Genomic DNA, 26,166 nt, shown 5'->3' with positions numbered 1-26,166 from the left:
CCTTAGTTGTTCCCTTTAAGTGATGAAATTTAAACCCATCCCTTTCATCCTTTTGAATATTCTGTGACCCCCCATATCTCTGTCTGAGTCCCACACCTTCCACCAGAGCTCCCAGCTGTTCTTCTCATCTTCCTGGTAGACATCTCCCCTTGGGCTTCCATAAACACTTCACTCCCAACATGCACAATGTTGAATTCTTTATGTTCCGCTCACATCTGTTCATTGTCCCTTATTCCAAACCCTGATTTATTTTGTCACTTCTAATCCTCTTACCACTGGGTAAGCAAGTGAGTAACCACTTCTCTATGAGAACATATATATTTATAAAAATAGAATGTGGTTTATTATGGCCTCTATCTAGATGCACCCCCCAAAACCTCATGTGGTCATGGTGGGGCTTTTTTCAGAGGTGGCTGGGTCTAGAGCATGTGATGCTGAAATTAAATGCATGTGGTTATTAAATCAGTCCACTGATTGGTTTGGCATATATTCTCAAACATCATTTCCATATGGTAAAATCTTTCAAAGTCCTTTCATTTAGCTTTTAGAAATGTATGGTACATTCTTGTACTTTATTACTCTAATACTCATAGCACATCAGAATTTCTCACTCCTAACTAACTGTACTCTCCCTGTCCTTCCCTGCCTTTTTCCTCTAAGCTCTACAGCTTCTGGTAACCACCTCCACTTCTACAAAATCCGCTTGTTCAGATTCCTCATAAGAGCAAAATCATGCAGTACTTGTCTTTCTGTGCCTTGGTAATTTCATTTAACATAATTACCTCCAGTTCTACCCACACTGTCACAAATGACAGGATTTCATTTTTTATATCTGAATTGTATTCCATTGTGTGTATATATCACACTTTCTTTGCTCATTCATCAATTAATGGACAAGTAAGTTGTTTCCATTTCTTTCTTGGCTGTTGTTAGTGTTGTAGTGAACATGGGAGTGTAGATGTCCTTTCAACATACTGAATTCACTGCCTTTGGATATATACCCAGTAGAGGGATTTCTGGATTACATAGTAGTTCTATTTGTAATTTTTTGAGAAACCTCCATACTGTTTTCCATATGGCTGTGCTAATTTACATTCCCATCAATAGTATGTGAGGGTTCTTTTTCTCCACAACTTTTCCAGCAAGCACTTCTTTTCCTTAGTCTTTCTTGGTAATAGCCATTCTTATTGAAAAGAAAATTGAAAGACAATATGGAATCGTTTGGTGACCATTTAATTGGCAAATTTATAAATACTTGACTGCCTATGATAATAGTGAAGATGTGAGCATAAGAGTAATCTTTTGTAAATTTTTCAATTTTCTTGAATTACAATTTACATACAAAGACATTTAACCATTTTTTTAAAATAGTCAAATATAGAGTTTGAAGACTTTGGAAGGTAACTTCTACCCTACCCCAAGCATAGCATAAATCTGCCACCTCACAATTCACTGTGAACCACACATCTTCCCACCTCTTGACACTAATCTGATTTCTATTGCAGTTTTTGTACTTCATATAAGTAGAATCATTTAATGTATATTCTTTTGTATGGTATTCTTCAGCTCAGCATAATGTTTCATAGATTCAGCCAGGTAAATGTGTGTATCAGTAATTTTCAAAAACTAAAACCAAGCTCATGGGAGAATAGCTACTGCAGAAAAGTTCTTTGAAAATCTGAGAATCTTAGAGGCTAGCTAGTGATGATGAGCATCTTTTTGAGCATATGTTGGCTATTTGTACATCTCCTTTTGAGGAATGTTTGTTGAATTATTTTGCACATTTTTGTTGAGTGGTTTGCATTTTTGTTGTTGAGTTGTAAGAGATTTACCCATTTCTACATCCCAGAATCTTACTAGCAGACATAGAAATGTTTTCTCCCACTTAGGAGTCATTGTTTAGTCTTCCTGACATTGTCCATTGATGTACAAAAGTTTTCACTTATTTATTCTTGCTTCTGTTGCATATGGAAATTTTTTTTGTACTATCCTAGGAACTATAGCCAAATCCAAGACCATGAATATTTATGCCATGTTATCTTCTAAAAGTTTTATAGTCTTAGCTTTTAAATTTAAGTCCAACTCATTTAGAGTAAATTTTGGTATGTGAAATGAAGAACCCAACTTCATTTTTTCCATGTGGATACAAACAATACATACACACCTACATACATACATATATACATATTTGCACTGATATACAATTTCCTGGGTAATGACATGGAAAGAATAGACAGTTAAACAGATAGTAAATGTGAGTAAATAATAAAGAGTTCAATTTTATACATGTCAAAAAACATCAAGAGGGCATGTCTACTGGGAGATAAGAATAAAACTGGGAAGTGGACAGAGTCTGGACTTCATGTTAGAGAAGACTTTAAAATGGGTATGGGGGCATCACTTAAAGGGACCACAAGGAAGTCAACAGACCAAGACTGAAGAATGAATGGCTGGGGAAAATAAGAAGACAAACCCCAGAGTCAAGTAGTCTGAAATCTGAAATAGGTTCAATACTGACATATACTGCAACATTGCCAAGTTCAAATTCCAGTTTTCAATCTTTTAACATGGTAACAAGATTTCCTTTCCTCCAGGGAATCACAACAAGAGTGCATTAAAATCATAGAAATAAAGTTTCTTGACAAATTTGAAATGCAAAAGAAAGAAAAGTGACCCTTAAAAACCGCAATTGACAAACAGACTCTGGCTTCCTGCCCCATACTCTTGGCTCCTGGGTAAATACAAACCAAACTACAGTAACATAGCAAACAAAAGTTCATTTTAGGCACAGTTCAGTATTTTTTAAAGACAATACAGACAGACATGAGAAAAAAGGAATTGGAAAATATTAAGAGACAGAATAATATGAACACTTTCTCAGAGAGAGAGAAGTAAAGAAATTTTGTTAAACAATGAAAAGTTCAGTTTAGAAGAGCAAGCGGGATGATTGGCTTATGTAACCCCTAGTATTGACATGGAAAAACATCATTTAAAGCAGAGTTATGGTTTCTAAAAAAGAACTGAAGAGAGAGCTTTGAGCTTTTATTTGTTTCTTCTTTGTAAGAGAACATCTTTTTTTGTCTATGTCTTATATTCTAAATAACTACTTTGAAGATAATGATGCATAATGTATTATTGTTATTTCCTTATTTTGTTATGAAATTGTGTTTTATTTTTCATAAAGTAAAAAATTCAGAGAGACAAATTTTGATTAAAATATTTTAAATTATGTTATTCAAATTGAGCTGGAATTAACAAATGGAAAAACCTTCTTAGTAGATTAACAAAAACCTTTTATAAAAAATACATATCTCTACTTCAGCTATTTTATTTACTCAGTTATATAGTTTTTCATTTGAACAGAAACTTCTATGATGAGAAGAAGGTCTAGAATAATACTCAAAAAAATCAATATATCTATGGGATAACATTATGTAAAGACCCCAACTGTTTCCATCGTAATCAGAAGGCAATTTTCTTCTTAGAAAGGACTCTTCCAAAGGCTCTCTTCAACTCTCTGTTTCTCAGGCTGTAGATAAAAGGGTTCAGCATGGGAGTTACCACTGTGTACATCATAGCCATGACTGTCTCCTTCACAGTAGAATTATTAGCTGATGGACATAAGTAGAGACCAATGACTGTACCATAAAACAGCGACACCACAGAGAGATGGGAACCACAGGTAGAGAAGGCCTTACGAATACTTCGAGCAGAAGGGCCCTTGAGAATGGAGGATACAATTCGTGCATAGGAAACAATAATGAGTAAAAATAGGATGACAAGAATTATGCTTCCCATGACAAATATCACCAATTCATTTATACTAGTGTCAGAGCAGGCCAGCTTCAGCAGTGCAGACATGTCACAAAAAAAGTGGGGGATCACGTTGTCCCCACAGAAAGACAATATGGCCATGAGTAAAGTATGCAACAGGGCATGGAACATGGTCAGCACCCAGGATAGCATCACCAGGCACACACAAACCTTAGGGTTCATGATCCTGGTGTAATGCAGGGGGAAGCAGATGGCCACATAGCGGTCATAGGCCATGGCCACAAGCAGAAAGCTCTCCAGATCTGCAAAAAACAGGAAGAAATACATTTGGGCCAGGCATCCTGCATAAGGGATGGATGGAACTTGGCTCTGCATGTTCTTCAGCAACTTGGGCATTGTGACAGAGGAAAAGCAGAGGTCAGAGAAGGACAAGTTGCTGAGAAAAGAATACATGGGCGTGTGGAGATGAGAGTCCAGTTGTATGAGGATGATGATGGTGAGGTTCCCCAGGATGGTGGTAAGATACATCGCAAGGAATAAGGCATAGAACAGGTGTTCATACTCGGGCTGGATGGGCAGACCCAGGAGGAGGAACTGTGAGAGGAAAGTTTGATTGCTTCCTTTCATGCTCTGTCTCCAGCATCTTTAAGAGAAAATAATAGGGTCCCTTAAAATCCAAATAAAAATGAACATCAGACTGTGATACCTAGCCTCCTAAATGTTCTGCAATAATTTGCCCCAACCTCAGTATATGAAGCAATAATCTATAATCAAGAATATGGCATTTCACTAAATCCAAGCTACCTCTCAGTCTTAGGGTCTTCCCTTCTAATTCCAAGTAGTAATACTGGCATTTCCCCACACTTTCAAAAACACTCTCATGGATTTGCTTTTGTGAGGACACACTGATACTCCTGATACTTCTGCTCTCAATAACTGTAATTTGTTTCCTCACTAACTTCATATATCACTATTTCCTGAGCTTTCTCCTAACACTGTCATTATTCCGTAGATATAACCCTGACAGTTTGCCTATTCATGTGGCATTGGTTACCATCTAAACCTCATGGCAGAACCTCTATCTTCACTTCATTCCCACCTTCATCTCAACATACCTCAGATGAAATCATGATTCATTCTTCCCTCCTCCCAGTCCACTCAGCCAGAGAGTTGAGATTATAATTTTTTACCCCAATCTTTCACACTTGCTGTTCCCCTTGCCTAACCCCATCTTCTCTCTGCTCCCTCTTCACCTGGTTCACCCCCAGTTATTCTTCAGGTTTCTTACACATCCCTCCCACAGATAAATCTTCTCAATCTCCTCATATTAAGTAAGACCTGCTGCTATGTTCCCGCAGCATCATGTGCTCACCTCAGTACTCCATGCCCTTGATTACTTGTTTACAGCTGACTTCCCTGTCATATTGTACACTCCATGCAAGGGTATGTCTGTCTCTGTGACTGCAGCATGCTAAGTTCATAGCATAGTTCCTGGATATGGTCAGTGTTTCATGAATATTTATTGGTTGTCCTCCAGGCCTAGACATATATTTAGCAAAATTTAAGGTTAGAAAACTCCCCTTAAATTATAATAACAACTCCTACTAAATCTCCCCAGAAGGACTCAGAGCTCAAAGCATGCAGTCCTAGCTTTTGAAACTTTATTATGGACTATCTGGATGTAACTTCAGAGCATTATAAAAAATACTGTGTGACCCAATCACTCTAAACAGACAACCAGACATGCAAGACCATATTGATATTTTGTTCCTTGTGTTGATGCACTCAAAATTCATGATATTGGTATAAAAATAATATGATAGGTTTAGTAATTTGGGGAGATAAGAAGGAGTGAAGATAATTTCTACCTTTGAGACCTCACCCTACTCTGTCTCCAGAAATCCACAACTCATTGCTAAGGAAAATAAAGAGGACATTATTAGGTCTTGGGAATTTCCACCCCAAAAGAGACATAACTGAGTGCAATTACTGGAAAGTTCTCCCTGCTGATGGTGCTTAATCTAGCCACAATAGGAGTTTTTAAATTTTGAAGAAAGCACACCAGTACTTCAAGTGAGAAAAGATTCAGAAAAATTTTATACATTTGATTTCTCAGAATGTTCCTTCCCTGGGAAATGACTGGGGCTCATCTAGGGTATTAATAGGAATCACAAACCACAGAGACATCACTTGCACATGACACCCTAATCAGGCCCATGGGTTTCAGTGCTCCTGTGCATGGTGCTTCTCACCATCCTCACCTTTTATTGTGTAGTTCTCAGTCTGAACTGCACACAGAAATCACAAAGGGCAAAGCTTCCAAAACAATTTACATACAAAGTACGTGGTTACTCTGTTAAATGATGATTTTGATTTAGTAGCTCTGCTGTGGGGCCTAAAAGTCTACATTTTAAAAGTTCAATTTTTACATTTGGTGATGCTAACTCAGCTGGTTAGTGGACCATACTTTGAGTAGGAGGACTATAAAACAGATTTGCCATCCCAAATAAATGTGCCCAAAATCTCTTAGAAGAGATATGTCCAAACTATTTTGAAGCTGCTTGAATAATTCAATTATATAGACAAAGGTTAATAACTTCTGTATTAAGTGGTTACTCTCACAGAGATGTCGTTATGTTTAAATGATATAATCTTGGGAGACTATATTACATCATATTAATGAATGCTATCATTAATAAATATTGTAAGTGCTAAACACTAATGAAAATATCTACAACATAGAAAAGTCTTGGGAGATAGCAATGGAGAAAAGAAAAGTTATATATGAAAAAGTATTGTGCAGAACATCACACAATCTGGGAAATGAAGACCCTCAAGCTGGAAGAACAGTAAGGAATCAGTTTATTCTCCTTCTTGCCAACTTACCCAGACTGGCTGAGGGTGAATCCAGAGCACTGACCCAAGGTACTGCTCCCTTTTATTCTTCTAGGCATAGGAAGTAACAGCACCTGTAGTTATCACCTATGTCTGCATCACCCCTGCTCATATTTCTCATTCTACGCATCCCTGGACCTAAGGGCTCTACATCCCAGAGGAGTCTAGACCTTGGAGGAACTCATTTAAAAAATAATAATAATTACCCAGAACCTCTCTAGGAAAAATTCTGAGTCCTCTAGTGGTGGCTGATTATAACCACTTATCACCCCTGAATATTTCTGTGGAATGTGAGGGTGGAGAGAAGCTCAGGGATAGATCCATAATCTTGCCTGTTAGGAAATGGACAGTAGTCCTGTACTGATGGACCTTACATTTTTGGAGGTAAAGAAGCATGGCTGGAGAAACCATAAAAGACATCAAAGCCAAGACTGAATGATTCAAAGTATCTTAAGGGTAAAAAAGTTTACACAAGAATCCATCAGTGGTTCTGAAGCAGGGTATCACCATAAAAGACATAACTTTTAAAAAATTCCAGGGGTCAGTCTGTCACCACAATACAACTACAAACCGGTCCTAGGAGAGATAAACATACTGCTAACCAGGATCAGACTTCAATGGCCCAACTTTCTATATATATTCCAATATGGAAAAGAGAGGACTAAGAGTAAAGATAAACTCTTCTAATGATACAATACAAAATTTCATTCCTTGAAATTTTATGTCGTCTTTGATCTGGCCTTTATTGGACTACCACGGTTTATACTAACATTTAGTTTTAGACATGGAAATACTCGCTGGTACCCAAAGAATTTCCCACTATTGAAAATTTGTATTTTGAAAAAAAATTTGTATTTTTCATGCAAATATACTATATACATAACACTAATATATTAAATTATATTTATATAACCATGTATAAAAAGAATTATACACTATGAGCAGGTAAGATTTATCCCAATATAGAAGGCTAGTTTAACATTTGAAAATCTATACTGTAATGTCACGTCATATGCTAAAGAAGAAAAATCACATGATCAAATCAATGCATGCAGAGAAAGAACAGAAAAAACATAACTAGTCATAAAAAAATTTTAAGTAAACTTCCTCAATTTCATAAATAATCACTACCAAAAAACCTATGGCTATATCATGCTTCATGCTAACAAACCAGAAACATTCCCCCTAAAATCAAGAGCACAGGAAGAATATCTCCTATCAGCACTGTTTTTCAACATAATACTAAAAGTCCTAGCTAATATAAAATGACAAGAAAAAGAAATTAGCAATAAGCAGATTGGAAAGGAAGAAACAAAACTGTATCTGTTTAAAGATGACATGACAGCGGCAAAGCGCTTGCCTGGCAAGCGCAAGGTCGTGAGTTCGGTTCCCGGTACCGGAGAAAAACCAAAAAAAAAAAAAAAAAAAAAGATGACATGACACAACCCTTAGGCTGTAACTACTTGTTAGATCTTTCTTGCATATATCTTTGCTTTCCTGAGAAACCACTTTGAAGATACCAACATGTATTACAGCAGCCATTAATAATTTCCTACCAATCTGTCCATAACTCTGTAATGTTTGAATTGTTCCTATGCTATTTCATAAATGGACATATGTTTATTACTATGTGTTTTCAACAACCATTGAGAATAGTCAATGATTATTTAATTAATCACTCATGTATAGCTCAATTTGTTTTCCATAGAAACCACTTTGAAGAAACCAAAGTATAGTGCAACAACCATTGATAATTTCCTGCCATTTTTATCTGGTACTCACTGTTATTTATCTACTTGTTTTCCTGAGAAACTATCTTGAAGATAGCAATAGGTAAAATAACAACCATTGATAATGTCCTATCACTTTGTCTCTAATTCAGTAAAGCCCCCTATTACTATGTTATCCTTCTTTTATTCTTTAAAATAAAGATGACATGATCCTCTATCTATCAAGTCCACAAAAAAACTCCAGTAACTAAGAACTGAGGATAGCCAGATTTCATGACACATTAACATACAAAATTCAATTGATTTCCTATACACCCATAATGAACATGTAGACTTTAATAAACACAATGTCATTAACATTTTGCTATCTCTTAAAATGTAACACTTTGGTATAAATCTAACAAAATGCATCAAAGTTATACATGAGAAAAATACAAAATGCTGATAAAAAAGGAAAACTAACATATGAAAAGGTATTCCTTATTCGTGAGTAGAAATTCAATATTCTAAACATATTGGTTGTTTCAATTTGATTTATAGATTTAAAGTAATCCTAATTAATACCAGCAAGTTATTTCATGGTTATCAACAAATTGATTTAAAATTGTGTACACAGAGGCAAAAGACACAGAATAGTCAAAATAATATTGAAGGAGAACAAATCTAAAGGACTGACATTACTTAACATCAATCTTTCTATAAAGGTGCAGTAATAAATACAGTATGATGTTGGCAAAATAATGGACAAATAAACCAATGCAACATAATACCGGACCCAGAAATGGGCCCATATAATTATCACCAACTGATAACTGACAGAGGAATGAAGCCAATAAATGGGGAAAATATGGTTTTCAATAAATGATGCTAGATTTGGAACCACTTAGATGGCTTATGTGGCATTGTTCTCAGTTCCTTATTGAAAATTGTGTCCTTAGTGTAAAAGTGCTACTGATTTTTGTGTATTAATTTTATAAACTAGAAGTTCAGTGAATTTATTAGTTCTAACAAATTCTTTGTGTGAATATGGAATCTTTAGGGACTTCTCTATGTAAGTTCATATCATATGCAAATAGTGATAACTTGACTTCTCTTACAATTTGAATACCTTTTAATTTTTTTTTCCTAATTTCTATGGCTAGGCCATCCAGTACTTTTTAATACATAGGAGTGAAACATTGGGCATATTTTTCTTGTTCTGGTGCAGGACAAGTTTTAAACTTTTCCCTTTTCAGTATGATATTTACTGTGGGTTTGTCATATCTGTACAACATAGTGCTGAGGTACATTCTTCTATTCCTAATCGAATTTTTCACTATGAAAATATGTTGGAATTTTTCAAGGGCTTTTTCTGCATCCAAAGAGATGATCATATTGTTTTTGTCCTTCAGGTTCTTAATGAGTTGTATCATATTATTGATTTGCCAATGTTAAACCATCCTTGGATTCCAGGGATAAATCCCATCAATTGTGGTGACTGATCCTTTTAATGTGCTGTTGAATTGAGCTTCCCAGTATTTTGTTGAAGAGTTTTGTGTTTATGTTCATCAAGAATATTGGAAAATCTCCCCATTTGCTATTTACCTCTCTTCTATTTTGCTGTGTGTGTGCTGTCTTGTCTTTCTCATATAAGAAAAACCTTGCCATATTTAAGCTTGTGTGTCTGAATTATTTTGCTTAACACCACCTTCTCAGGTTGCCTTTATTTACCTATGAATACTTCAAGTTTATATGTCCTTGTGGTGGCATAATTTATGCTACTAATTTATCTTGGTTCATTAAAAAGAAAGTTTTATGTTATTACCTGTTTGTTTCTTCTTTTTAATAATCTTTTTGGTATGTCTCAGACTGAGTAACCACTTTGAAGATAATTATACACAATGTATTAACTGTTATTATTCTCTTATTATTGTGTTACCAAATTCTATTTTTTCAGAAGATAAAGAAAGGAAATAAAGAATACTGGACAGTTTTCTTTTTTTGTGATGTCCCTGTCTGGCTTTGATTTCAGGGCAATTCTGATTTTGGATGTATTGCCTCTTCTATAAATTTTTTCAGAATTCATGAAGAATTGGTATGAGTTCTTTAAGTGTTTTTGTAGAGGTTAACAGTGGAGCCATCACACTGAGGGTCTTTGGAAACAAAATGCTGAACATGGCATTGCTTTCACCTGCCTGATGGCATGAAGCATACTGTGCCCAGTGTCAACTAAATTTTACAGGATGGGAAAACACCAAAAAAATTCATTTTACCACACAATTAAGATTTGAGAGTTGGCCCCAGGATGGTGGTGCCAGCAAAAGGAGTGTAAGTCCATACTCTGTGCTTCCTCCATTGCCCCATGATGGCTGTACCAGCAAGAGCAGTGTAAATTTGCACTCCTTCCTTCTTCCATTGCCACAGGATAGCAGGGTTAGCAAGAGGAGCATAAATGTGCACTCAGCCCTTCCTTCATTGCCCCAGGATAGCAGTGCCAGGAGAGGAGAAATCCAGAGAAACAGACATCTCCTAGGAAAGCCTCAACATCAGTGATAAGGCTATCTAACACTAGAAACCTAAAATCATCAACACAAAAGACAAAAGAAAAAAGAAAATGACAACAAGAGGAAATAAAATGCAATCCCAAACACCCAGCTCACCCAGAAGTCCAGAACACAAAGAGATATAGGAAATAAGAAGCCAACAAATGAAACTCCCTGAAATGATAGCAGCAGAAGTGAAAAAACAAATGGAAGAGGTCGTAGAAAAAATAACCTCTAAGGTGCAAAAAGAAATGACTATCAAAATAAAAGACATTAAAGCAGGCACAGATGAACAAATAGAGGAGCTCAGGAAAACAATGGAAACCATGAATGAAAAACATAGATAAGAAATGGAATCAATGAAATGGATCCAAACAGAAATTCAAGAGATTAGAAGCTCCACTGAAAGTGTATGCAGAAGATTGAATAAAGGGGAGGATAGAATATCAGATCTAGAAGACAGGAGCACTACTAGCAGCCAGGAAAAGAAAGATATCTTAAAAAATCACAAGAGATCCTGAAAAATAAATCCAACAGCTATAGGATGAAGCAAAGAAGAACAGCATAAGATTGATTGAAATCAGTGAAAAAGCTGGAGACAGAGCAAAAATCATTAAAAATTTCTTCACAGAAATAATGGCAGAAAACTTGCCAAACATGGATTTTAAAAAATGACATACAAATAAATGAAGCATGTAGAACTCCAAATAGCCATGACCAAAATAAACCTACACCAAGGCATATAATAATCAAGATTTCAGAAATTCAGCACAAGGACAAATATTAAAAGCAGCTAGAGAAAAGAAATATATCACCTATAAATGGAAGCTGTCAGAATCGCAGCAGACTTCTAAATATAAACCCTAAAATCAAGAAGAGCTTGCAGTGAAATATTTCAAGACCTAAAGGAAAACAATCTTCAACCAAGATTGATGTACCCCAAAAAACAATCTTTCAAAATTGATGAGGAAAAAAGATACTTCCATGACAAAGAACTGAAGAAATTTATGACCACCAAACCAGCTCTACACAACACTCTGAAATACATATTAGAAAGAGATAATGAAAACGAAAAACATAGGACAATCAATAGAAAGGAGCCACCAGGCAGGGAAAGCAATTAAACGAAGCAGAAAGACAGGGAACAAATAACAAGGAAACAAAGTGAAAAAGAAAAGCCAGGGCTGGGGATTTAGCTCAGCGGCACAGCTCCTGCCTGGCAAGCGCAAGGTTGTGAGTTCGATTCCTGGTGCAGGGTGCGGGGGAAGATCCCCACCAACCCCCAAACTGCCACCTAGGTATGCTAAAGAGCTGGAGCTGCTACTGACTAAATTAATACCGAAAAAATTCTAGCACAGAAATTACAGGCCACAAGAAGGGAGAGAGAAAAGTCAAGAGGGCTTAGGTCGATTAAAAAAAAAAGAAAGAAAGAAAGAAAGAAAAGCCAATATATATCAGTTATAACCATCAACATAAGTCGTCTCAACTCACCAATAAAAAGAAACAGATTGGCACAAATGGATCAAGAAACAACTTACAATCTGCTGTATTCAAGAAACATATTTAACCCAAAAAGAAATTCACAGACTAAAAGTCAAAGAATGGGAAACAGTTGTCCACACCACAGGAACTCAGAAAAAAACAGGAGTAGCTATTTTACTTGCATACAATGCAAACTTTGAGCCAAAACTGACCAAAAGAGACAAAGAAGGTTACTACATACTTCTTAAGGAAAAACTCCAAGAAGAGATAATAATCATAAATACTTATGCACCAACCAGTTTCACCCAACTACATAAAACAAATATTAACTGACATGAAAAGCCAAATAAATACTAACACAATTGTAGTAGAACACTCTCACAAATGGATAGATCAACTAGACAAAAAATCAACCAAGAAATATTAGAATTAACCCAAGTCTGTGAACAAATGGATTTAGTAGATGTCTACAGAATTTTCCACCCCCAAACACCATAAAACACATGGGACATTCTCCAAAATAGATCATATATTAGCTGATGAAACATTTTTAATTAAATGTAGAGGAACTGAAATCATCCCATGCATACTATCTGACTACAGCGCAATGAAACTGGAAATCAAAGACAAAGGAAACCACATAAACTACACAACACATAAGCACATGGAAAACTACATAAACATGTGGAAATTAAACCACACCATTTTGAACAACCAATGGGTCACAGAGGAAATTAAAGGTGAAAGTAAATATTACATACAATTAAACAATAATGCTAATATAACACACCAAAACTTATGGGATATAATGAAAGCAGTCCTATGAGGGAAATTTATAGCAATGAACTCACACATCAGGAAAACAGAATGAGCTCAAATAAACAGCCTAAAGTATAACTTCTAGAAAAAGAAGATCAGATCCAACCCAAAGCTCATATGAGGGAGGAAATTATAAAGATAAAAGCAGAAATTAATGCAACTGACACTAAGAAAACAACCTAAAGAATCAATGAATTAAAAGGTTGTTTTTTGAAAGAATTAATAAAATAGATAAACCATTAGCCAACCTCATCAAAAAGAGGAAAGGAAAAAACAAATTCAAGCAATTAGGAATGATAAGGCAGAAATCACATCAGAGCCTACAGAAATTCAGAAGATCATCAATACCTACTATGAGAACTATATTCTAACAAGAAGAAAAACACAGAAGAAATGGACAAATTCCTAGAAACAATCCAATTGCCAAAACTAAATCAAGAATATATAATAATTCTAAATAACCTGATATCAGCCAATGAAATTGAAAATGTAATTAAAAATGTACTAACAAAGAAAAGCCCAGGCCCTGACAAATTTACTCTTGAATTTTACAAGAAATATAGAGAGGAACTAATACCACTAGTACTGAAACTCTTTAAGAAAATTGAAAGGGAAGAAGTACTTCCAAAATCATTCCTGGAAGCAAGTATTACCCTGCTTCCAAAACCAGAGAAGAACTCAACCAAGAAAGAAAACTACAGGCCAATCTCTCTAATGAGTATGGATGCAAAAATCCTTAACAAGATACAGGCAAACAGAATGCAGCAAATCATCAAGAAGATTATACATCATGACCAAGCAGGATTTATATCAGGGATGCAAGAATACTTCAACATATACAAATCAATAAAAGTAATATATCCTACTTACAGAACCAAAGACAAAAAGCACATGATCATCAGAATAGAAGCAGAAAGAACATTTCACAAAGTCCAACACCCATTCATGATTTAAGTAAATCCTCCAGAAAACTGGGATAGATAGTCTTTATCTCAATCTATAAAAGCCATCTGTGACAAACCAACAGCTGATATCATATTAATGGTCAAAAACCTTTCACTCTAAAATTAGGAACAAGACAAGGATGTCCATTATCACCACTTCTATTCAATATAGTCCTGGAAACATTAGCCAGAGCAATTAGACAAGATAGAGAAATAAAAGGAATAAAGATAGGAAAGGAAGAAGTGAAATTATCATTATTTGCAGATGACTTGATACTCTACATAGAAGACACAAAAAACTCCACCAAAAGACTTCTAGGTTTAATATCCAATTCAATAGTGCAGTGGGACACAAAGTCATCACTCAAAAGTCAACAGCGTTCCTGTACACAAGCAACAAACTCATGGAGAGAGAGAAATTTGGGAAAACACACCCTTTATGAAAACATCCAAAAAAATGAAATACTTAGAAATCAGTCTAACAAAGGATGTAAAAGATCTGTACAGTGAAAACTGCACTATCCTTTAAAAGGAGATTTAAGAGGATATCAGAAAATGGAAAAATATCCCTTGCTGTTGGATAGGAAGAACAAACCATGAAAATGGCCCTACTCTCAAAATTTCTACACAGATTTAATGCAATCCCAATCAAAATACCATTTACATGCCTCACCGATCTAGAGAAAACATTTCTAAAATTCACTTGGAACCAGAAAAGAGCTAAAACAGCAAAAGCAATTCTGGACAACAAAGGCAAGTCAGAGGGCATCACAATCTCAGACCTGAAATTATACTACAAAACTACTCTGATAAAATCAGCATGGTATTGGCAAAAAAACAGGCCTGAGGATCAGTGGAACAAAATAGAAGATTAGAAGCATCCTCAAACACACTCAGCCACCTTATCTTTGACAAAGGAGCCAAACATGTCCCCTGGAAGAAAGATAGTCTCTTTAATAAATGGTGCTGGAAAAACTGGCTTTCCACATGCTGAAGACTAAAACTAGACCCACATCTCTCACTATGCACTAAACTAAAGTAAAAATGGATCAAAGGTCTAAATATTAAAATAGAAACACTACATTTACTGGAAGAAAACAGACAGAAATCTCAAAGACATAGGTGTAGGCAGAGACTTCATGAACAAAACTGCAAAGGAAATAGTACAAAGAATCAACAAATGGTATCTTCATTAAAAAGCTTTTGAACAACAACAAAAATCAACATAGTGAAAAGGCAACTCACAGTGTGGGAAAAAATGGTCCCACAGACAAAGGACTTCTATCTAGAACATACAAAGAACAGAAAAAAAATCAGACCCCTCTAATTCAAAGATTCAATCCCAAAATGGACATCTAAGATGAATATGCATTTCTCAGATGAAAAAATACAAATGGCAAATAAATACATGAAAAAATGTTCAGCATCATTGGTCATTCAAGAGATGCAAATTAAAACAACACTGAGATTCCATCTTACCCCAGAAAGAATGGCTATCATCAAGAAATCAGTCCCAATAACAAATACTGGTGGGGCTGTTGGTGGAAGTGTAGAGCGTTACAACCACTGTGGAAATCAATGTTCAGTGTCCTCAAAAAACTAGAATGAGAGGTCCCATTCAAACCAGCTATTCTCCTTCTGGGTATCTTCCCAAAAAAATTCAAAACATCATATCACAGCTATATATGTTCACCCATGTTTACAGCAGCACAATTTATAATAGCTAAATCTTGGAAACAACCCAGATATCCAGCAAATGAGGAATGGATAAAAAAGATGTGGTTTTTTATATAGTGGAGTACTACTCAACCATAAAGAAGGATAAACTGGAAAATTTTATAGGTTAATGGATGCAATTTGAGACCATACTCATAAGTGAAATAAATGAGACTCATATGTGTAAACATCATACTGTCTCACTAGTGTGAGAAACTGAACAAGTAAATAAGATCCAAGATGTACAATAGATATTGTGAATTGGGAAGTAACTGTTCAAAAGAAAAGACAAACTGTGACAGGGGAAAGGAAGAAAAGGAAAAAGAAAAAATATATGTACACACAAGACAGTTGAAATAGTTATACAGCTAGTTTCTCTCAATTCACTGAAAAGAAAATTTTGTGCTAATATCATTTGGACAAGAAATCATGCCTATATCTTGTACCTGAATAACTATGACAAATACAATATGTAGTATATTAACTATTGTAACTGTCCTACTAACCTATTCTGAAACTTGGTTTCACTGTTGTATTTATCTTCTCTTTAAAATTAAGAAAAAGACTTGAGAGTTTATCCAGACAGAAACTACTGTACTTTTATCAATACACGGAGAATCTTAAAGCATGTAAAGAACCATAATATTAAATAATAAAGAAAAGCCAGGCATGGTGGCACACACCTGTAATCCCAGCACTAGGGAGGCTGAAGCAGGAGGATCCTTGAGAGTTCAAGACCAGCCTGGGCTACAAAGTGAGCTCAAGGCCAGCCTGAACTGCATAGCAAGACCCTGTCTCAAAAAGACCAAAAAAATTAAATAAAGAAAGAAAGACCTGAACAGCATGAACAACAATCAATTTCTGTTCATGAAAGCCTTTGTTTGCAAATAATTTGGTTCACAAACAAAAGCATTTGGCAAAATTTTTGTCTTTGTTTGCAAACTCTGCATTGGATGACAAACATGACTGTGGTCATCTTTCCCACACAAACACATACATGGCCATCTTTTCCAAAATCATAAGACAATTTAAGTCTGCAAACCAAGGTGAGCATATACACACACACAAAGAAAACATCACATCACAGACATACACATGGGTAACTACCTCGAAGGTAATATGAATCAAGAAATGGAATGTAGAACAATGATCAATTCTGGGTAAATAACAGAGTTCTATGCATGTGCATGTCATAAAGCTTCTAGTGAAAATGTCCACTGGTAGATGAGAATAAAAATTGGGACCTGGAGAAAGTCAAAACTGTATTGATGTGGAGGTCAGTGGCATATAGGGGAAGACTGAAATAACAAGCCAGTTAGGGAGACACCAACAAAACTAATAGTCCAAGGCTGAAAACCTAGACAATGCCATATATCATGATAAAAGAGAGATCCTGAAAAGATTTGCTACTGACCCTCTTTGGGACCTTAACAAGTTGAAATTCTACATTTTTCAGTCTTTAACACAATAATAAGACTGCTATTCATTGCTGGCTTCTCATAAGAATAAATAAGATCATGGATGCAAAATTTGTTGATAAGCTCTGAAATGACAAGGAAGGAAAAGAGATTATTAAAGAGTGATTTGATAAGCAAATTCTCACTCATTCTTAAGGGGACAACTTCTAGGCCCCCTGATATAACTGAGCTCTCACACAAATTGAAATTAAACTGTTATAACAAAAAGAGGTGAAAGTTCATTTTAGGCTAAGGTCAGGTTTTTTTAAACAACACAATTTAAACATTAAAATAAAGAAGTACAAAAATGGTTAAGATACAGAATGATGGAAACACTCAGAAAAGGGTATTTTATTTAACAGTTAATTGTAGTTTAGACTAAGGAATAGGAAAGTGATATTTGGGAATTAGTATTGGCATGACAGGACAGAATATCAATTAGAGGTGATTTTATAAGATAGTATATAATAATTAAGTGGTTTAACATATACAGGCAGATTCCAGCAAAATTTTTCACATTAAGATTGTTCAGGGTCACCTAAAATTAAGAAATAGAATAACTTCCCTAGCATGTCACTGAGAACTCCTTTCTATATCAACTATACATCTTCACTTCAGTTTTTTACTTACTGGACATTTGTGTAATATTCTGCTTGCATAGAAACTTTCCTGGTGGGGTTAAAGGGCAAGAATAATATTTAGAAGTCAATATATCTACTGAAAAATTATAGAATAATTTCAAACATTACTATCATGGACAAAAGAAAATTTTCTTACAAATGATTCTTCTCAGGGCTTCCTTCATGTCTCTGTTCCTCAAGCTATAGATGAAGGGGTTCAGCATGGGAGTCACCACCATATACATGAGAGCCATGACTGTCTCCTTCACAGTGGTATTATCAGTGGATGGACACAAGTAGAGACCAATGACTGTACCATAGAACAGCGACACCACAGAGAGGTGGGAACCACAGGTGGAGAAAGCTTTATGGATATGTTGAGTGGAAGGGACCTTGAGAATAGAGGACACAATTCGAGCATAGGAAATAATAATTAGTAGAAATGGAATGACAAGAATGATGCCTCCCATGACAAATATCACCAGTTCATTAATACTAGTGTCAGAGCAGGCCAGCTTCAGCAGGGCAGACATGTCACAGAAGAAGTGGGGGATGACGTTGTCTCCACAGAAAGACAATCTGACCATCAGCAGGGTGTGCAACAGGGCATGGAACGTGGTCAGCACCCAGGACAGCGCCACCACGCACACGCAAAGCTTGGGACTCATGATGCTACTGTAGTGCAGTGGGGAGCAGATGGCCACATAGCGGTCATAGGCCATAGCCACAAGGAGGAAGCTCTCCAAGTCTCCAAACAACAAGAAGAAGTACATTTGGGCCAGGCATCCTGCATAAGGGATGGATGGAACTTGGCTCTGCATGTTCTTCAGCAACTTGGGCATTGTGACAGAGGAAAAGCAGAGGTCAGAGAAGGACAAGTTACTGAGAAAAGAATACATGGGCGTGTGGAGATGAGAGTCCAGTTGTATGAGGATGATGATGGTGAGGTTCCCCAGGATGGTGGTAAGATACATGGCAAGGAATAAGGCATAGATCAGGTGTTCATACTCGGGCTGGATGGGCAGACCCAGGAGGAGGAACTGTGAGAGGAGAGTTTGATTGCTTCCTTTCATGCTCTGTCTCCAGCATCTTTAAGAGAAAATAATAGGGTCCCTTAAAATCCAAATAAACGTATTTCTACGATACTTGGTCTGCTAAGAGACTATGCAATAATTGATCTCACCTTCTATATCTGAAACAATCTCTGCAATCCAAAATATGCCACATAATTAAATCTGAGACACCTCTCAGACTCAATTTCATCTCATTACATTACAGAATTGACCATTCCTTCTCTTTCTACCCACTGTCATGGGTTGGCTTCTGTGTGATCATACTGATGTCTGAAATTTCTATGGTTATTTCATTCTCAATGTTGTAATTTTTCTCCTCTAACAATTTATCATATATCACTTTTTGGGGGGCTTTGTACAAAACACTATTCCCTTATGATTCCACAGATATAGCACTGAGATATCTTACCTATTCCTATGGCATCAATTACCATCCAGACCTCCTGTGTAAACCTATCACCTTCAGTACTCCATTACCACCTGCTTACTGATTATCTCTCCATGGACATGTCAAAACCATTTTCATCTTAACAGATACTAAATGAAATCATGACTCACTCTGCCCTTCTGCCAATCCAGTCCTGCAGTCTCTCAAATCTCAATGAAAGGAGTCTAAGCTCAAATCAAACACCTGAGAGTTTTCTTTCACCTGTTCATTTCCCTCTCCATTAACATCTAATTCAACAAGTCTGATAATTTCTCAACTTCTTTCTAAATCATCCACTTATCTGAATTGCCACAGTCTGGCTCAGGCTGACCTAACTTGTCTGGACTATTAGAATAGCCTATTATTTCATCTCTCTTGTTTGCATACTTGCTTTGTTTCAATGTCTTCAAGACTCTGGAAATGTAAAATGAATGTTAGATCCGATCATCACTGACCTGCTGAAATTTCATGGCTGCTTATTGTTCCTAAGGTAATGGTAAAATTCTTTTAAAGATATAAAAGGGAAAAAAAGATGTCTCATGATCTGTCTTTTGTCTACCTCTACAGTCTCATGTGGACCAGTAACTCATCCCTTATGTAGCAATGTTCGACTCATAAGTCATTTCTTGACACCAAGCTTTCACATTTTCTGTTGCTCCTGCTTGACCTCATCTTCCCTTTGCTCCCTCTTCATCTCACCTACCCCTCCTTTGGGTATATCACATGTCATTTGTATTCAGCTAAACTTAGGGATCCCTGTAAGACCAGCTGCTGTGTTTCCACAGCATCATGTGCTCATCTCATAGCTCTCAATGCCCTTGATCACCTATTTACACATAACTTTCATGTCCATTCGAGAAAGGTGATGCCTGTCTTCATGACTACAAATACATGGCATAGTGCCTGACTGTGGTCAGTATTTCATGAATATTTGTTTGCCATCCTCCAGGCTGAGACATCTCCAGTGTAATTTTTTTTTTGTGTGGGGGGGGTATTGGGGTATTGACCAGGAATTGAACTTAGGACCTTGTGCTTGCCAGGTAGGTGCTTGTGCAACTGAGCTATATCCCCGGTCCAATCCAACATAATTTAAATGAGCAAAATCCCATTTAGATTAGAATCACTATTCCTACTAAATCCTTTCAGGACTCACTGCCTTGAACCACATCACACCAATTCTTTTTTTTTTTTTTTTTTTTGGTACCGGGAATTGAACTTACAACGTCACACTTGCAAGGCAGGCACTGTGCTGCTGAGCTAAATCCCCAGCCCCACATCACACCAATTCTTGAAACACTGTTACAAAATTCCTGGCTATAACTTCATTTATAGAACCACCCAACTCTTCATCCTAAACCACCAGAAAATCTGGTGTGTATGTGACCACATTAACATTTTGCTCCTTATGTTTATATCTATATGATTCATTGATACTAGTATGAAAAATACTAATCTGATAAAAAAAAAAAGGTTCCAAAATTTAGGGAGAGACAAAAAATAATTTCTACCTTTGAGACATCATTCCAGTTTGTCTGCAGATATCCATACTTAAAGATACCTCACAGCTAAGAAAGCTAAAGGCTATGAAGGCACGTGAGAAGTTCTTCTCATAAAGAAACATAATTCAGTCCAGTTGCCAGAATTTTCTCCCTGCTGATGTTGTTTTAATCTACCCACACTGAAATTTTTTCTTGTATATCACGTTTATTTGCTGCAATTAGGAAAATCATCAATGAAATTATATATACCTGATTTCTCAGAATGTTGCTTCCCTGGGAAATGACTGGGGCTCATCTAGGGTATTAATAGGAATCACAAACCACAGACACATCACTTGCACATGGTACCCTGATCAGGCCCATGGGTTTCAGTGCTCCTGTGCATGGTGCTTCTCACCATCCTCACCTCTTACTCTGTAGTTCTGTCTGAACTGCACACAGAAATCACAAAGGGCAAAGCTTCCAAAACAATTTACGTACAAAGTACGTGGTTACTCTGTTAAATGCTGATTTTGATTTAGTAGCTCCGGTGTGGGACCTAAAATTCTACACTTTAAAAGTTCAATATTTATATTTGGTAATATTAACTCTGCTGGTGTGTGAGTCACACTTTGAGTAGTAAGACCATATTTTTAAAGTATGGATTTCTGGGGCTGGGGATTTAGCTCAGCGGCAAAGCGCCTGCCTGGCAAGCGCAAGGTCGTGAGTTCCGTTCCTGGTACCGGAGAAAAACCAAAAAAAAATAATAATAATAAATAAAAAAAAATAATAAAGTATGGATTTCTATGCCATTGCCAATAAAGGTGATTAGAATCTCTTCAAGGAAGCCTTTCTGCAGCATTTTGAAGCCCCCTAAGTAATTCAATTATATATTCAAAGAACCTCTGGATTAAATGGCTAGTTTCACAGAGATATCATTTTGAAATGATATGCTCTTGGGAGAATTCATTGCATACTAAAAACAAATGTTATCATTAATAAAAGATTATAAGTGATGAATGTTAATAAATATTTCTACAACATGTAAATGTATTGGGAGACAGACAGAAAGAGAAGAGGAAAGTTCTCATATCTGAAAAGTATCCTTCGGGACATCATAAAGCCGAAGAATCAAGACCCAGAGGTTAGAAGGACTCTAAGGCACTATGTTATTCACCTTCCTACAAACTTACCCAGACTAACTCCAGGGTCTTAATCCAAAATCCTGTTCTCCTTTATGCATTGTAGACATAGAAAGTAGAAGGCTCTGCAGTCATCAACTATGACTGCATCAACCTGCTCATATTTCTCATTCTGCTCATCCTGGGCCTAAGGAACTTGGCATCTCGAGGGAGTCCAGATCCTGCAAGATCTCATTAAAGATGAAAAAATTATCCAAGACCTCCCTAGGGCAAATTCAGAGTCTGTTGAGCTGAGTGATTACTGATCACATCAGACTATACTTTGAGAAAAAGTGGGGATAAAGCTAACTCATGGATGGATGCTTATTCATTGCCTGTGTAGGGAATGGACAGAGTCCTGTGTGGCTGAAGCCTGCATTTTAGGAAGTGAAGAATGGTTGGATAAACCATGAATGTAACCAGGGACTACACTGTGAAGGCTCTAAAATATCTTAAAAGTGTAAGAGACTTTATCCTGTGTACAAGAAGCCATAGGGGGTCTTCTGAATAGAGTACCACCACAAGAGACACATATTTTGGAAATAATCCAAGAGTGGCAGACTTTCTACAACCCAACTCTCCCTGAACACACCTAGTAGAAGAGATAAACCTGTCACATATAAGGATCAGAGTTCTATGATTCAACCATATGCAGATAGAGAAGGGAGACAGGAATAAGAGAAAAGCTGGACTCTCCCAGGTCATGTTTAATTCTTCCTCAGGTCAAAATAGACAATGCAGACTTTCATACTACTGAATTACTGCTAGCTCCTTATTTCTCTAGGAAAATCTTAACAGCATCCACCACCATCTTCCCAACCGGTTTCCTTATATATCAGATTACATCCTACTGCCAAGGGCAATTGAGCATGGAGTTTAATTTCCATTTATAATTCCTTCTGTATCTATATTCTCTTTTTCATCGCTTCAACTAAATTTAAACTTCATTCCTCGGAAATCTAAATCTTCATGTTATCTCCTTTATTTGGGTTACTGTGTCTATTAATGTGACACTCAAAAAAAATCTCTTGTGTATCAGATGTGGTCTTTTCTGTCTTTGTTGTGTAAAGAAAGGCAAATTTCCACTGTTAACAGGAATTGAATTACCTCAGGCAGTATAGTAGCCTTATTTGTTGGTTCAGTGACATAAACTGCTGCTTGGCAGTTTCAACTTCCAGTAGAATGGAACCACTGAAGCATTCCCAGCGGAAGCATTCCTTCCTTGGGAGTTGTACAAGCCACTTCTTGCATTCCACTTCAGTTCTCTCAGCGATCATCGCTCATTCTAGACACAGTGCAGCAAACAGTTCTGTACAGACTTCAACCAGCCTTCTGCAGATGTTGTCTGACAGCACTCCCTCAGGACTGCTCCACTTGTGCTTTGTGTCCTGCCACTGGGTTACTCTGATTCCATGTAGAGAATACAGTGGAAAACCAGCTGAGACTCATATATACAGAATCTAAAAGTGAACCGGAGTTAATGCCGTATAGGTCAACCCTTATAATATAGAGGTGATGAGTGTTGATGGGTAGATAATTCTCTATAGAGCCCTTCCTAGTCCTCCTCACAGCCCAAGAAGTTTATATTTGTAATCCCATGAAAAATTATTGGAATTCTAGTGAGTCAATTCCAATCTACTACATCCAGTGCAACCCATGGTGAGAATAAAGACACTAAGACATATCCGTAGTTATGGGGAGCCAAGGGGCCCTAACTTCAGCCATGATGATGGCTATCTGGAACAAAGGCCCATACCCAGAACCAAACCCAGATTTTATTCATTTGTGGAGGGAGTGGCTTGAGGATGAGTGACTGTGAGAGTGGTGGTGGGAAATACATGAGTGCCATGAGCTGGGCTAGGTAGGAGGTCTGAAATCACCTCTGCCAAATGCAGAGAGGATATGCAGAAAGAGTAATCTGCATAACATAAATCTCTTGTGTATCAGATGTGGTCTTTTCTGTCTTTGTTGTGTAAAGAAAGGCAAATTTCCACTGTTAACAGGAATTGAATTACCTCAGGCAGTATAGTAGCCTTATTTGTTGTGTATGAAAGAGTAATCTGCATAACAGAACTGAGATAGCATCTTATGTTTTGGGGTCGGTGCTTCAGCTCTGATGTATAATCTTTGAAGCCCCAGGAAGTCATAGCCTCTATTCCCAAGGCTGGATCCCAGCTGACAGCATGGAGCACTGGCTCGCACATCCCACCTCATCCCAGCTCACTTGAGGGAGCAACAGGGGGTCGGGGAAATATGCCTGCTATCTCCAAAGATTACCATCAGCACCTGGGCTAGACCAATATGCATTGCTTAAAGCCAATTGAAAGAGTAAGGAAAAGTCCTAGCCAGCTCTGTACACATCAATACACGGAAATAGGATCAGGCCCAGCCAAACTGGAGACAACTGCTCCTCTTTCAAGGACAGTAGCCTAGGTGGTCCTCCACACTTCTCTACCTTGGTCACTCCTAGTGTGGCCAAGACAGTGAATTACCCTAACATCAGGTTTACCTTCTTCCCTGTTTAATAGTCCTCTATCTCTCACTTCTTCCAGTGAAGTAACATTCTCAGATAAACTACTTGAAAGTAAAACTTTTCTCAGTCTATGCTTTTTCAATATTCCAAGACAGAAAGTAAAATATCTAAACCAACAGAACCCAAATTGTTAAAATGGAATGCAGGAGTTCTGCGCGCACATTACGTGCTGGCCTAATAATGAGAAGCAGTCCTGCTACCATCCTTTTAATTCCTACACTTGTAAATCATAGCTATGGGAGAAACAGTACCATGTGTGTTCCTGGTTCAAAGTATATACATTCTATACATTCTTTCTGGTATTCCTTTGTTTTGTTATGTTTCTTATTGCTTTGTCTCGCAGTGTTTGGCACAAAGTAGATTCTCATTAAATATCTGAGATAGTGTTCACTTCAGTGGCATGTATATGAAAAATTGGAATAATCAAAAGATTAACACGGCCCTGCCCAAGAATAACATGCAAATTCATGAAGTACCATATTTTTCCTGAGACAAATGTTATTAAAATATAAAAAGTAGGTTTATCTTTCTCAATAAAGGCAGACAAGCATTTCAGACTGAAAAATGCCAGATAGATTAGTATGGCGAAGACTTAGCTGTGATTAGTGGGAGAGAACCAAACTTTCTAAACCTAGAATTTGGACCTTTCTGCCTATGCTTAAAACAATTTTAGGTCATAAGTAATCCGTATCTCTTCATCTATATACTATCCAATAAACCAAAAGAGAGACAGAGACACAGAGACAGAGAGACCGAGACCACTGGGATATAACTATAGTTCATCCAAAAAGCAGGAAAGATGGAAGAAAAGTAAGTTAGAGACACGTGGTCTGAGCAACTGATTTGAAGGTAACAATATGCAATGGAATTACAATGGTGAACTCCTACTATCTTGTCTAGTGAAACTCTGTATTATCTCTAATGTTTTATCAAAGAACTATTTTCTTATGCACTATAATGGTTTGAGCAATCTTCCATTCTTACATCTGGTAATCTGAGCAATGTAGTTGAGGATAGTGATATGTAATGTAACAACCACTGCTGATTCGTATTATTTTGTCTTGAGACTCTGTATCACTTTGAATGTTCTTGCTTTGATTTGTTTATGTTTGTGACACTGGTATGCTGCTACTGTTCTATTTCTTTGTTTCCCATTTACTACTCTCTTTAGAATAAAAAAAGGGAGCTAATGAGTTGAGTTGATATCAAAAAAAACGAGCATAGGATGTAGTTTTAGTATCACTGTTGAACTGAGATTCAAACTATGTAAGATGAGGGGCCTCCAAACAAATATATGCATTTTATAGTTGAAAACTCTATTAAGTAGACATCTTTTTAAATCTCTGACTAGCTAACATTTTTCTTTGTATTTTATACATCAGAAATAAAGTGTTGTATGTGGAATCTACCAAATAAAGTAAATGAACTAGACAGACACTAGTTCCAGAACAATACTTAGAACAGTACTGATAGTGGGTACCCTTGTCTTGTTCCTGATAGTGAGAATGCTTCCAG

General features: G+C 36.7%; 3 protein-coding genes across 3 annotated transcripts in view; 1 reads left to right on the top strand and 2 right to left on the bottom strand.

Annotated features, from left to right (window-relative positions):
- Positions 1–3,462: 3,462 nt before the first annotated feature.
- LOC102015093 (olfactory receptor 1468-like) lies at positions 3,463–4,401 on the bottom strand. The gene has a single exon (XM_005399764.1). The coding sequence runs from the start codon at positions 4,399–4,401 to the stop codon at positions 3,463–3,465; it is 939 nt and encodes a 312-aa protein (XP_005399821.1).
- A 13,689-nt stretch (positions 4,402–18,090) lies between these two features.
- Positions 18,091–19,032, bottom strand: LOC102025226 (olfactory receptor 1468-like). Its single transcript, XM_005399734.1, has one exon. The coding sequence runs from the start codon at positions 19,030–19,032 to the stop codon at positions 18,091–18,093; it is 942 nt and encodes a 313-aa protein (XP_005399791.1).
- Aspa (aspartoacylase) overlaps positions 18,906–26,166 on the top strand; it is a 55,645-nt gene continuing 48,384 nt past the window's right edge. Inside the window, exon 1 of the mRNA XM_013522254.1 lies at positions 18,906–18,922. The gene's annotated coding sequence lies outside the window, so the exon portion shown is untranslated. The remainder of the gene's footprint in view (positions 18,923–26,166) is intronic.

This window comes from Chinchilla lanigera, unplaced genomic scaffold, assembly GCF_000276665.1.
Source record: "Chinchilla lanigera isolate Chin_1 unplaced genomic scaffold, ChiLan1.0 scaffold00066, whole genome shotgun sequence".
In the NCBI taxonomy this organism is placed as follows: Eukaryota; Metazoa; Chordata; class Mammalia; order Rodentia; family Chinchillidae; genus Chinchilla; species Chinchilla lanigera.
Note: the sequence above shows the minus strand (reverse complement) of the source record. Positions and strands in the feature narration are given on the sequence as shown.